The 14,053-nt window shown below is 38.5% G+C and overlaps 1 protein-coding gene across 3 annotated transcripts in view; it reads right to left on the minus strand.

Annotated features, from left to right (window-relative positions):
* Nucleotides 1-14,053, minus strand: part of DPYD (dihydropyrimidine dehydrogenase) — a 1,476,885-nt gene that overhangs the window by 990,391 nt on the left and 472,441 nt on the right. For all 3 annotated transcript variants that reach the window (XM_030205306.1, XM_030205305.1, XM_030205304.1), the window contains 2 exons: nucleotides 12,916-13,112; nucleotides 4,686-4,767 (listed from right to left, as the gene is read on the minus strand). In XM_030205306.1, the coding sequence (XP_030061166.1) occupies nucleotides 4,686-4,767; nucleotides 12,916-13,112 (279 nt within the window). The remainder of the gene's footprint in view (nucleotides 1-4,685; nucleotides 4,768-12,915; nucleotides 13,113-14,053) is intronic.

A 14,053-nucleotide genomic window follows, 5' to 3' on the forward strand; every position in this document is an offset into this window, starting at 1 on the left:
TCTTTTTACATCTTTAGCCAGATACGGCCTCCAAAACTGAACACAATACTCCAAGTGGGGCCTCACCAACGACATGTAGAGGGGCATCAACATCTCCTTTCTTCTGCTGATTATATCCCTCTCTAAGCAGCCTAGCATCCTTCTAGCCAAGGCCGTCGCCTTGTCACATTGTTTCTTCACCTTCATATCCTTTGACACCAACACCCCAAGGTCTCTCTCCTGAGTCGAGCTTACTAATCTCTCCCCTCCTATTTGGTATCTCTCTTTTGGATTTCTACACCTCAAATGCATCACTCTGCATTTTTTGACATTAAATTTAATTCTCCTGAGGACGCCAGAGAGAGAAACATGCTATGCATGTTGAGAGCGTGAAAGCATAGACTAAGGGCTAATCACGAACATAAGCACTGAATCACAGCACCAGCAAAGAAAAAGAAAAAAAGAAATGAGGATTAAGAATAGATGAGCGGCTGACTCACCCCCAGACGCACCTAGCACCTTAAATGAACACAACTGTTGCAGAGGAGCTAAATATTATTAGGGTCTTAGATACATCACCTATATTATGACTACTCAATATTGACCACGTTTTACAGTTTGTATTTTTATCTCTTAGCTCCATCTGTTAGGTAGGAAGGGAGTGCGATGATGGTGGTACTGGTGGTGATGTTACAAGCTGCCCTATAGCTTATCTCATGCACCTATTTCTGAGCACTATTATATTATATTGTACACTACTACAGGGCACATGACACAGTAAGTTCATAGGCAGTAGATTTACATATTATAGGTTTCCTATTTTGTCATATACATTAAATTTTAACTGCCAGACCTTCAACCATTTTTCTAACTTTCGGAGATCCCTTCTCATCATTTCTACTTCCTCCAGGGTATCCACTCTATTGGCAATCTTCGTGTCATCCGCAAAAAGGCAAACCTTTCCTTCCAACCCTTCAGCAATATCTCTCACAAATATATTAACAAAATGGGCCCCAGCACCGACCCCTGAGGAACCCCCACTGCTCACCATCCTTTCCTCCGAGCGGATTCCATTTACTACCACCCTCTGCCACCTGTCGGTCAACCAGTTTTCTATCCAGTTCACCACTTTCGGTCCTAAGTTCAGCCCTTTCAGCTTATTCACGAATCTTCTGTGGGGGACCGTATCAAAGGCTTTGCTAAAATCCAAGTAACCCATCTTCTAGAAAGTTAACTATCCTTTCTTTCGGCAGCGACTCCATTACTTTTCCTACCACCAAAGTGAGACTTACTGGTCTGTAGTTTCCCACTTCTTCCGTCTCCACTTTTGTGAAGAGTGACCACATCCGCTCATCTCCAATCTCGCGGAACTTCTCCCGTCTCTAAAGATCTATTAAATAAATCTTTAAGAGGTCCCACCAGGACCTCCCTCAGTATCCTGGGATGTATCCCATCCGGCCCCATAGCTTTGTCCACTTTCAGATTCTCCAGCTATTTATAAACTTTCTTTCGTAAACGGCGCAGTATCCACTCCATTCTCAAATATTCCTTTAGCAGCCAACCGCGTTTTTTCACCAGGATTTTCCTCCGTGAACACCGAAGAGAAGTAATTGTTTAGCACATTCGCTTTATCCTCCTCACTTTCCACATAACCATTCTCATTATCTTTCAGTCTCGCAATTCCATTCCTATCTTTTCTCCTTTCTCCAATATAAGTTTTGTTTTTTATTTATAAATTTAAAACAAATTATCACAAGAATAAATTTATTACAGAAACACAGAGCATATGAATTATAGGAATATCACAAAAAGAAATAAAAATATATTGGGGGGTTAATTATAATAAAGAATACCCAACTCATCTTAATTGGACCACAATAAGGTGGGATGCAAAAACCTGAAATACAGAACACTAAAAAAGGAAATAAAGACAAATAAGAAAAAGATTATTAATATGATTATGTCCCTAGTCATATTTCTTACCTGCAAACAAAGGGCCCTGTTTGCTAAGGTGAACTAGTGTTTTTAGCGCACACTAATGCTAAAGACACCCACATATTCCTATGGGTGTCTCTAGCATTAGCGTGCACTAATTTTTAGTGTGTGCTGAAAATACTAGCATGCCTACAGTGTGGCTTAATAAACAGGGCCTTAAGAAGAAAGCACAGGTAGCTTCTTTATTTTAATTCAACAAAAGATTAAACTGATTAGGAGCAAAAAATGCATATTTAACTCCTAAATAATGGACCACCTTTCCTGTGTGGATTTAGTTATGTCTGGAAAAATCCACATTTTTTGTCCAAAAACACTTCTTGAGATCTTTTAAAATACAAACGAAGATTAGAGTTTAGATCGTGCTCAAACACAAATATCACCAGTAAAGTTGAATGTCCTACAACTTCAATAGTAGTGTCCTCCAAAAATGCTGTTAAATTATTCAAGTCCACTCTAACCATATAAGTTAAAGAGGAAAATATGACTACATAAAAAGCAGTCCTGTCTTTGACCAGTTTAAGTCATCTGGTTAATGACTGAATATATTTATTTATTTATTTGTTGCATTTGTATCCCACCTTATCCCACCTCTTTGCAGGCTCAAAGTGGCTTACAATACATCATGAGTAGTGGAAGAATGTTAGTAAATAAACCTTTAGTATTGCAGGGTATCGGCACTTTTCCAGTTAAGTGCTGTCTGTCTGCAGATACCGGGATATTTAATACCAGTAGTACCCAAACATGGCCTGACATTGAATACCAAGACATAATTTTGGTGCAGAAGTCAGCATTTTAAAAAACAATGACCACCATCGACTGAATATTACCTCCACAAATGTCAGTCAATTAATATAAGAAATTGGTAGTTGTTCAGCTCATTTATTTGCAGTGGCCTACAGCTATCAGTAAAGTAAGTATTCTCTTCTAATTGACATAATTAGAATCATCGGAGTTCACAAAGAGGCCACACAGATCCACTACAGAACAGACACAAAAAGAGAGCAGATCCAAATCCAATATATAAAATGACGCCTTTATTTGAAAATACCTGACGTGGTCCACATTTTACCCATGCATGGCCTGCATTAGGGGTTACAACACACCAGGAAGGAGTGCCTGGGATGCACACTCCCAATCTAAGGGTCATGTTTACTAAGCCGCACTGTAGGCGCACAAACTGTTTAGCGCGTGCGCTAATGCTAGAGACACCCATAGGAATATAATGGGTGTCTCTATTGTTAGTGCACACTAATCTTTAGCGCACACACTTAGTAAAAAGAGCCCTAAATGTTTTAGTGCTCTGGAGTACAACTAAGCTCAGACTGTTTCCTTCACAGCTGCAGCAGTACCCTGCTCTCTAAATACTGTTAAAGCAGAGACTTGTATGTGTACTGCTGCACTTCTGAAGGAGATATCCTACGCCTATTTCTGGTGCAAGCTGGAACTGTTTGAGCAGTGGTGGAGCAAAAAACTAGTTTGTATACTGCTGCAACTGTAAAGGAAACAGCCTGTGCTTAGTTGTACTTTAAGCAGCTAGGCTTAACACTAACACATTTAGATTGGGAGCATGCAGCCCAGGCACTCCTCCCTAGTGTATTGTAACCCCTGGTGCAGCCCATGCATGAGCGAAACATGGACCACATCGGGTATTTTAAATAAAGGCATCATGTTATTCATTGGATTTGGATCTGCTCTCTTTTTGCGTAATTAGAATCATTTACATCCATGTATAGCTGAAGAAAGAAATATTCCATTTTCTGTGATTCTCTTTCTGAATATCTAGATATCAGTGACATCAAAAAAGAGTTAGTTTTGTAAGATAAGTTAACTTAATGTAGGAAGGAAAACATGAAAGTTACTTAGGGAGATGCTGGAATCTCTGTCATTGGAGGGTTTTTAGAACATTTTTGATAAACATCTGTCTGTGATAGTTTGGGCACCCTGGATCCTTTCCTGAGGCATGCAGTTTGACTAGCTGATCTCTTGAGGTTCCTTCTAGCCCGTCTTTCAATGATTCTTTAAGTATACTAATGTGGTAAATTGCACCTTGTGCTCCTTATGCATGGCTGTATCTGATAAGATTAGAGCTATATTTAAACTCAGGGATTTTGTCAGCAGATAAACAGTACAAAAGCCATGCATATAAAAGTAAAACACATTTTTTTTGTAATGGATATGATGAAAATTTTTAAGACATAATGTAAAAAAGTTTTCCAGGGTAATTTGATTAAGATGCTAATGTTCCTATTATGTTTTTGATAGATTATCGAGTAGCCAATACACAACTACAAAGGAGACATACAACAAGCAAAACAGCAACATAGACATTATGAGAAAAATGAGAAAGAAAACAGAATGTTAAATATGAGTGTTTAAGTAGAGCCTAACTTGCATGAATATAAACCTGATTGGACAAATCAAATTGTTCCATTAAGCACAGTGAACCCCCTAAAGCAATTTAAAAATTTGTTTCTTACAGACAATTAATCACATGCAGGCATGCCAGATGAGAAGTATTGATTGCCCTTTTCCAGAGTAGTGGCATTCAGACAGCAGACAGACGAATGCCTTGAGCAAAAGGAAGCATCCTTCTGCCTAACATAGGTTTTAATTGTTCTTTACTAATGTACATGACATTTTGCAGTTAATCTTTGGTACGCCCATGCTCTTTCTTATTTGAAGTATAGGAAGGTAGCCCGTGTTTTAATTACCTTCACTCCCAGGTCCTTCATAAGTTCAACTTCAAAATTCACAGCATCATAAGGCAATCGGAACTGAGGGATTTCAGATGTGCTGGAAGAAATATAGGAGTTTATAACATAATTGCCGAATTTACACATTGCACAATAATAATCTGCATATTCACAGAGGAAAGATTAATTGAATGAGCACTAATGAATGTTTATCCCCAGTAACTATGGGCTCGATCTCCAGTGGGGCGGTCAGAGTTTTGCTGTCCACCACCAGCTTTATTCCCATATATGATGCCATATCGTGTCCAGGGCCCAACATTGAATATCCAGGCATATGAAGGTGGCTAAAATATAGCTGGTTAAGGGGCCCTTTTACTAAACTTAACATGGTCTAAATGCTAAAAAGTCCATTTTATACCTATGGGCTTCTTAACATTTAGTGCATGCTAAACGTTAGTAAAAGGGCCCTTAAGTGTGATATTCAGCACATAACCAGCTACAATGAACTGTGAGCCAGATGCACTAACTCCACAGAAAGAGTTATGCTGGCTGTTCTGCGCATGCCAAAGATGAATTCATACACGCAGACAAGCCAGGTATTTTGTGCAGCAGAGGGAGAGGGCGGGACCCTAAACGCGCTGTGATCTGGAGGGGCATAATCGAAAGGGATGTCCAAATAGTTTTGATTTGGACGTCCTTGCACATCCCGATCCCCGATTCTCTTCGGCGCTGGTCATTTTGGGCATTTTAGTTGTAAGAAAAACACGTCCAAGAGAAGGACGCCCATCACAAAATCTGAAGAAAAAAAAGTCTAAGTGCTGGTCAGGGATGTCCTTTTTATTTGAGTGAAGGACGTCCAAGTGTTAAGTACTTGAAAGGACACCCATGATGAGCACTTGAACGGTTTTTTTCTTCCGATTTTTGCGATGGGCGTCCTCCTCTGCATGGGTCCCACTCACAGCAGCCCCAACGAGAGGTGCAGACCTCCCTCCCATTAGGTTTTCCACGGTGCATGGGGTCGGAAAAGGCTGTGCATCTGCCTTGCATGCACATTATAATACTAATTAGCTCATTATAATAACTTTTAGATCATTTGCATTCCATTTTCGTTAGCTGCTACCGTGACAGGAAAATGGCTCAGAGAACCCTTTTGTGCATGTCTTGTTTTACTACTTCCTCGCTAGACTGCCTAAAACTGGTTTAAAAACCACATTGCTGGCTCGTTAAGTTTAGTGCATCTGGCCCTGTATAAAGATAAGATTGTGTTTTATGCAGGCCTATTTATGTGGTTATCCTAGCTGGTTAAGTGCTGAATAGTGGCACTTAACTGGCGAAGTGTCGACTCCGCCCCCGGAGTGCTCAGTGTAGGCACTAAGCCTGGGATTCAATATATAAGGCACCTTAATTTCCAAGTGGAAATCAAAGCATATTCTATAACAATGCATGTAAATTGATTATCTAGCTAATCAGTGCTGTTAATTAGATATTAACAAGCAATTGTTTTTTTTTATTACATTTGTACCCCATGCATTCCCACCCATGGCAGGCTCAATGTGGCAATGGAGGGTTAAGTGACTTGCCCAGAGTCATAAGGAGCTGCCTGTGCTTGAAGTGGGAATCGAACTCAGTTCCTCAGGACCAAAGTCCACCACCCTAACCACTAGGCCACATCAGCACTAATTGGCATTAATTAAGGTTTAAGTGCACAACTCGCTAAGCGTATTCTGTAATGTGGTGCACCTAGATTCTAAGTTGCATAGTTGCAAAGGGGGTGTGGCCATGGGCAGGGCATGGACATTTCTAAAATCTATGTGCATTGTTATAGAATATACCTGCTCTGTGCCTAATTTAGGCATCAGGATTTATGCCAAGTAAAGCATGGCATAAATGACCAGGACTACATTTGGTTGCATGGAGAGGCACTTGGCGTTATTCTCTATACCACGTGGAAATTTAAGCCTGTTCTATAAAAATTAGGCATACTTTACAGAATACGTCTAGGCATATTCCTTTCCACACAGAATTTTCATGTGCCATATATAGAATCTAGGCCTATATGTGCATTTTCAGTGGCACTAACTGGCATCTTATTATTGAAGATGCCCAGTTAGCCCTAGACAAGTGATTTAAATGGCCAGGAACTGTTTCTGGCTATTTAAATCACTTTGAATAATGACATCTATATGTTCTTCTTCATCTTAATGCCATGATATTTTCACTATAAATAATTTTCAAAGAGTAGTATTTAATCTCTCTTTATCAACTGTTCATTTTTTACTGCAAGCAAAGATAAGCCAGCCTCTCTATGATGTAGCCCAGAGCACCAGGCCATGGGTTAGTAGCCCAATGCTCCCTTGCAGGAAAAATAGCACCAACTTAGAGCTGGCATAATTTTTATCAAAACAACACAGCTTGCGATGTTCACCATAAGCTGTTATTTTTTACAATTAAAATAATAATGAAGTGTTTTGAATAAATTTGTATTCTTTGCATCTCATTATTGCATATTCCATGGTTAACCTATAGAGGTGCATTTTGGTAACATAATGCATGTTATTGTCATTTAATGCACATCAACAGGCATATAACATAAGTAAAGCATCTTAATAACTACCCCCCTTACTCTGGGTTTTCCTAAGGCTAACTCAGTCATCATTTTCCTACCCTATCTGCTTATCATTATTTTTATATGGCTGTCTTATAAACAGGTACTGATGAAACTCAAAAGGCAGTGTGAGTGCTTCTGGTGTAACATTTAGAACAGTTAACACAGGCTCAAATGTACTCCTTAGGCTTTCAAGATGATATTATATATAATAACAATTAGTAGTAGTAGTAGAAATACAATGATTTTTTCTCCACTTTGGAAGCTGCCTTGTAGACCATATGGTACAATTGGTTTTCAGACTCTCTCTCATAGTGTCACATTTTCAAAACAGGAACTAGGTTTGTGAGCCCTTGGGCCACTGCCGAGGAGCGACAGTGGCAGGCCAAACCACCCCACACCGGAGACTAGGCAGAACAGGACTGGAACCCCGGACTGGAGTTGCAGCAGAGGCAAACAAGCAGGAATAAGCAGAGCAGGCACACTTAAACTTCACCTGCGCTTGGCCGCTTTTCACCAGTTGAGCACTCAATAGTGCTCATTCAATTCATCAGTGCACCATCAAAATAAATGCATGTACAATTTGAGATTTAATGCATATTCACCTATAAATTAACATCCATACAATATTTTCAGACATGAAACAGAATGCATGCAAAGGATTGGAAAACATATCCAAAAATTGAGAACATTTGCAAAAATTCTGAAAATAAACCAATGAGATTTTTTGGGGGGCGGGGCAGAGGTCTGTGGGGTATTTTTATCTTTTTTTTTTTTTGCCTGTAAGTATTCTTTCCCGCTTCAGCTGTACTCTGTCCCTACTTGTGCCTTCAACAAGCATAACTATATTTAGGTCTTGGGCCTTCCAGAGGTGAATACTGTCCCCTTAGTATTTTCATTGATTACCTTTTTTTTGTGTCTCAAAGTAACTTTTTCCAGGTGTCTTTAAATGTCTATTTTTTAGGGCCAATATTTGATGTTACAATACATATCTGTCACTGTTTTTTCTTTAGCTGTCCTCTTGCAGCACAGTTCTTTTAGAATAAATTGAGTCATATTAATATACAGTCATAGTACATTCAAAAACTGTACAAGTACTGAAATGGATATCATATTTTGAGTCCCATATATTTTGTGCTATAGACAGAGAGATGTGCTTGTACATGACAAAAAGAACTAAGTCAGGAACATTCAACTTGAAGGATTACCATAATCAACTTTAATGGGGAGGCAGGTAACATAAGGCACACTAACTGTGCGATACACATATTTAAAACTGTGACCCATGATGCATGAAAGTGATTCAGGTCTGAGGAAACATGAGTTATTACTTGTTTCTTCTTATTCTTTCCCATGGGTCATCTCTTTATGACTCATGTAAGTGAAACATATAAATACTTGACTTCTGATTTTCTTTATACTGTTCCATCACTGATAAAAGAAAATATAATCACATTCCCCCGGATTCTATACAGCGCGTCTAGAGATATGTCCTGAAATCTAGGTGTATTCTATAACAATGTGCGATTGGCTTAACAAGCTAACTACTATTGATAACAGCACTTAACAAGCAATAATGAGCATTAATTTGCAATAATTAGAATGTGCACGCACAACTCACTAACCGTATTCTGTAATGCAGTACGCCTAACTTCTAATGTGTGCAGGCAAAAAGGGGCGTGGTTATGGCTGAGGAAATGGGCATTTCATGGGTGTTCCAAAACTTACACACACAGTTATAGAATATGGTGCCATGTTAAAACTTTGCAGCTACTGCATGGTACTTTGAAGTTAGCACAGAAGCATTTCCTATTTAGGAGGTTGTGTGGTCCCATGTTAACTGCAAAAATAACAACTGCAGCATGGTATTTGCAGCACAAGTACAAAATATCTTCTGAGCCCATTCTCCACTCATGATAACCCTGTAACACAAAAAACAGTTAACATATGGTTTACCATGAGGTAACTAAAAAAAAAAATACTGCATCCCCTCCGAAGGGACACCACCTTGTAGTGGTGGAGGGGCTTCCGTGTTTCAATGACTCAGAGGGCTATGCTGAAGGGCTACTCATATCAGACAGGCCTCTGAGGAGAAACCAGACAAAGAGTGTCCCAAATTGGGAGAGTGGTGAGATGGTGACCTGGAGTTTGTATGCCCAACGGCCCAGCTGCCCTCTGAGGTTCTGTCTTCTTTATGTAAATTTCCTCTCTGCAATTGCATTTTCCTTAACTGAGAGGAAGGGAACAACCGGCGGTCAGCCACTGATGGCCAGCGTTTTGTCCCCTGAGCAGCAAGTGCAGGACCGCTGCGCATCGAACTGCCCACAGATGAAAGGGTTGGCGAGTCCTTTGATCAGCGCCAGCGAAGGAGCGTAAACGTTCTTGGACCTGGAAAAACAACTCCATTGCTCCCAAATTATTCAACCACCATGTCCAAAGGAGTGGAGGAGTGAGTTAGAGGCATATGCTGAAACGGAGGACGTTTACAGCAGAACCCGAATTGGCGGAACCACTCCTAAAAACCTCAAGAGAAATCATCTTGGAGTTTTTGACTTCCGTGGAGGTTTCATTGAATACCATCTGGAAGGCACTTCGGGGCCTAACGGCGGTAGTAAATAACTTTGTTTCAGATATGATCTTATTGGAGAGTTGCATGGACAATTTGACTGAACCCTCTGAGAGTGAAAAAATTGATATGACAGATGAAGTTCTGTACAAGCAAGAAGTGGTTATGATCTTGAAAATGATAATGGACCAGAAACTTTGAATGATAAGGATGTTTGAATGATAATGGATGTTTTTGTGGATGATTAATGTCGAGATTATTGTTTTTCCCAGAGTTCCAGGTATGACTCCTAAAGTTTTCCTTAGAAATATTTCCTTAATTATTACTTTGAAAGGAGTGAAGCCTGTGAAAACTGGGATTGCTTTAATCAGTGCGATTTGAATTAGAGACTTGAGTATATGTATCGTTAAATAATTTCTGGTTTTTAAAAGAGAGAGAATGTAATCAGATGTATTATTTCTAACTAAAACCTGGACAATAAGTATGTTCTCAATGAATTGAATTGACTATACGCCGTATTTGGTCTTGAGGAAGCCAACCAGATGATCAATGTGGAATAATGTATTAGATGAGTAATATCTGGGGATAATCAGGTTAATATCATGTTTTCTGTTTACTGTTTAATTGATCTCCTTGTCTTATTTCACTCTCCCTTTTTTTCTTCACTTTGTGGTCTAAGAAAGAGAAAGATTGTATATAATCCATATATCTAGTTGGGATTGTTTTCTTCTTATATTGTATTAATGTGCAATCATCTCTGTATTACTGTTTGCAAGTGACCCTTGTAAAATGAAATATTATAAATAAATGATTTTAAAAAATACTGCAAAGCTCCTTAACATGGTTATGCGCTAGCAGTTACCGCGCAGTAAACCATGCATTAATTGCTTAACGCAGTTGGTAGAAAGGTCCCTAGGAGGTACTAGACTCCAATTTCCAAACAACTGTTCAAGTAATAGGCTGAGTTCCAGTCTATTATTTTGCAGTGCTATGAATGTTTACTTAGAAATCATGCCCTCATCAAGGAATAATGACCATGCAAGCAACTTGGACAATTGCTTACCATATGGACTGTGAACTCCCTTCAGAAAATGAAGTCCATTGTGTATGATGTAGTACCTAGTGGCTACACTTTGTGCTTGCCTCTTAATTTTCACTACATTAGAGAATGGTGTTTTCAACCACAAATAAAACATGCTATCTTTTGCTGGCCTTCTGTGGCTTAGCAGTTGTTTGTAGTTCTGATTTGGGAAACCAGCCAGCAAGGATCAAAACTGGGCTCGAAATGTTATTCCTTTTAAGTCAATCACAAACGAATCCTCGAGGCATAATGGAGCTGCTATCAAAACAGTGGTACTGGCAGCTGCCAGATCCAGAATCGGTGCATTCAACACACAAGCATGGTGCCTAAGAATTCTTTTATGTCTTCATGAAAGAAATGCAAATAGTTAGAATATTTTGAACTATATTGGTTAACTCAATGTATAAGAAGTAGGCAGGAAAAGTAAACAGAAGGCAACGAGTGAAGGACAAATTATTTTATTTGTACTTTATTCAGCCTGTCTGGACTCACTACCTTCATTAACATTACAACACAAGTGAAGGTAGTAGACTTTTGTCTGCACTTGTTTTGAAAGGTCATGTGCAATAAGGGTTTTATAGGGAAATTGGATTACCAGAAAACAGATTTACACTTTGCATAGTCAACATTTTTAAGGGCAAGTTGTAGAAATGATTGAATCCATAAATTGGTAGCTAAACCCTCTAATTCTATAAAGGTCATCAAAAATTGTGCGCACAAATTTTGGCATGTGGCCAACTTGCAAAAGCAATTTAATTGAATGAGCTAATTAGTGCCAATAATCAGCCTGTTAACAAGCAATTATTGGCACTAATTAAATTTAATTGAAATTTACGCACATAAATTTAGGCATGGGATACACACCCACATTTTAAATATGAGTAAAAAAGAAAAAGATGTGTGGCAATGGGAGGAACATGGGTGGAACAAAGGTGTTCCTAGCATTTACATTCATTGTTGTAGAATATTGTACACTACCTTGGGTGAATGTCTTCATAAAGGCAGTTAATAAACCCCAATAAACAAATAAATGAGGTAGATACACACCCAATGTGGGCGTGTACATTTGTACCAACATTTCAGTTGGTGGAAATGACCATACCTAAAGGTGGGCACAATTCCCGGGTATATGCACTCTTCTATAAACCATGACTAACTTTAAGTGTAGCTTATAGAATAGCGCTTTTATCAGCACCGTATATAGAATTCATCATCCCTGTGTGCATAAGAGCTAGGTGCCAATCTATAAACTTGGCACATTGCCACTTAGCAGGTAATCACAAGTGGGCTACACCCATGGGCGGAGCATGAGCATGTCATGGGCGTTCTGTCTAGCAATGCACACAACTTATAGAATGCTGTTATTTGTATCCATTTCAAGGCGTACATAGGCACACTAACTTACACCAGCCATTAAGAGATCATGCCTAACTTTCAGCACACCAAATTGGATTTTCAGTAATATTTCTATCATGGGCTAGCTACACCCTATCACCATTACAGAATTGGCACAAGTGCACTCCTTTTTGGCACCTTAATTTAAGTATACTAACAATCCAATGGCTTATAAATAAAGTTCTTCCATGTATAGCAGTGTCAACACCAAAGAAAAAAAGAACTTCTGATCTGTAATTGCACCACTTGCCAACAACAACAAAACAATTGTCAAATTATCAAAAAATCTTGTTTTTTTTTAAATAGGAAAAAGACCTCAGAACCTGCTACATAGCGTGATCATATAGCAGGTTCTGAGGTCCTTTTTTCCTATTTAAAAAACAAACAAACAAACAAGATTTTTTGACAATTTGGCAATTGTTTTGTTGGTGTTGGGCAAGTGATGTAATCACAAATTGGAAGTTCTTTTTTCTTTGGTGTTGACCTTAATTTTTAAGTGCCACTTTAGAGACTTGCCACCATAATGTTTAGATTGGATTGAATTCAAATATTCAATTTTAAAAAATGGGTAAGAAAAGGGTAGAGAATCTTGAACACTTACCTTAAGCCACCGACATATTTCTGTTTTTCAAATATGGTGATATCTGAGTAGCCTAATCGAGCTAAGAAAGAAGCACAACTAATGCTTGCAGGCCCAGCGCCGATGAGTGCAATCTTTGTGTGAAAGGCTTTTGGCATCATTTCATAGGATGGCAGAGATGGATCTCTAATCTGAGGAATGTTCATAGCTTTGAACACCTGAAAATTAAAATTAAAAAAAGGACACATATTCAGAGTTTATATGAGAATAGGGTCTCTAGAAACACTGAGATTAATATTCCACAGCATTTATCCAGACAATTTCTGGAGTGAGCTGGTACTTATTTATTTTTACATTTCATGGGAAGAAAGATGGATAATTTGATGGATAATTGAGAAGTCCAGTCAAAAACGATCCATTTAAAATTAAGAGGATTTAGGTGCAAGGCAGCATGAAGACCGGGAAGGCATTTACAGATTTGTATGGGGTATATATGTAGAAATAAAAGTGCTCAGAGTATATAGCATCTACTTTAATGCTGTATACATAAAGGGCAAAGAATGGGCAGGAAGAGGTAAGATCTGTACTTATGTATGTATATTATGAAATACAAGCAAATATGTCAATTCCTACTGGCACCTACATGCTTAAATCCTTCCTGCCTGAGAACATGTAATGTATACAGAAGCTTTTGGGTAGCCTTAATTTATGAAGGGAGGGCACAGATATCTATATTACCTTGATAAAACAATTGTAAAACATACCTATGTACCATCCCTGCCTAGGTGCTTTCTTATAAAATTACCCTCTTGTTAAATATTATAGATCATTTTAATTAGCATAGTTGCTGTATCAATCCATTTTACTATTTATTTTTATATAGTCAATAAAGGTCAAAATGTTGTAGATCATACCTGCACCTTAAAGCTATTCAAACAAAAAAGGAAAGTAAGAGAACAATCGTCAAAAGGACAGAATGAGGTGTTCAAATTGCACATTAAAGTTTTGACCTGTCAGCAGAAACCTGAGAGAATTCATCTAAATAAAATCAGATACATGAGAATCTTCCAAAGGGAAAATGACATTTTCAAATGAGACAATAATGTGCTCTACTTTTCATAAAAGGCATTAGCAAAAAAAAAAATTGACAAGACACCAA

The sequence above is a fragment of the Microcaecilia unicolor genome, chromosome 6, assembly GCF_901765095.1.
Source record: "Microcaecilia unicolor chromosome 6, aMicUni1.1, whole genome shotgun sequence".
NCBI classification, from domain to species: Eukaryota; Metazoa; Chordata; class Amphibia; order Gymnophiona; family Siphonopidae; genus Microcaecilia; species Microcaecilia unicolor.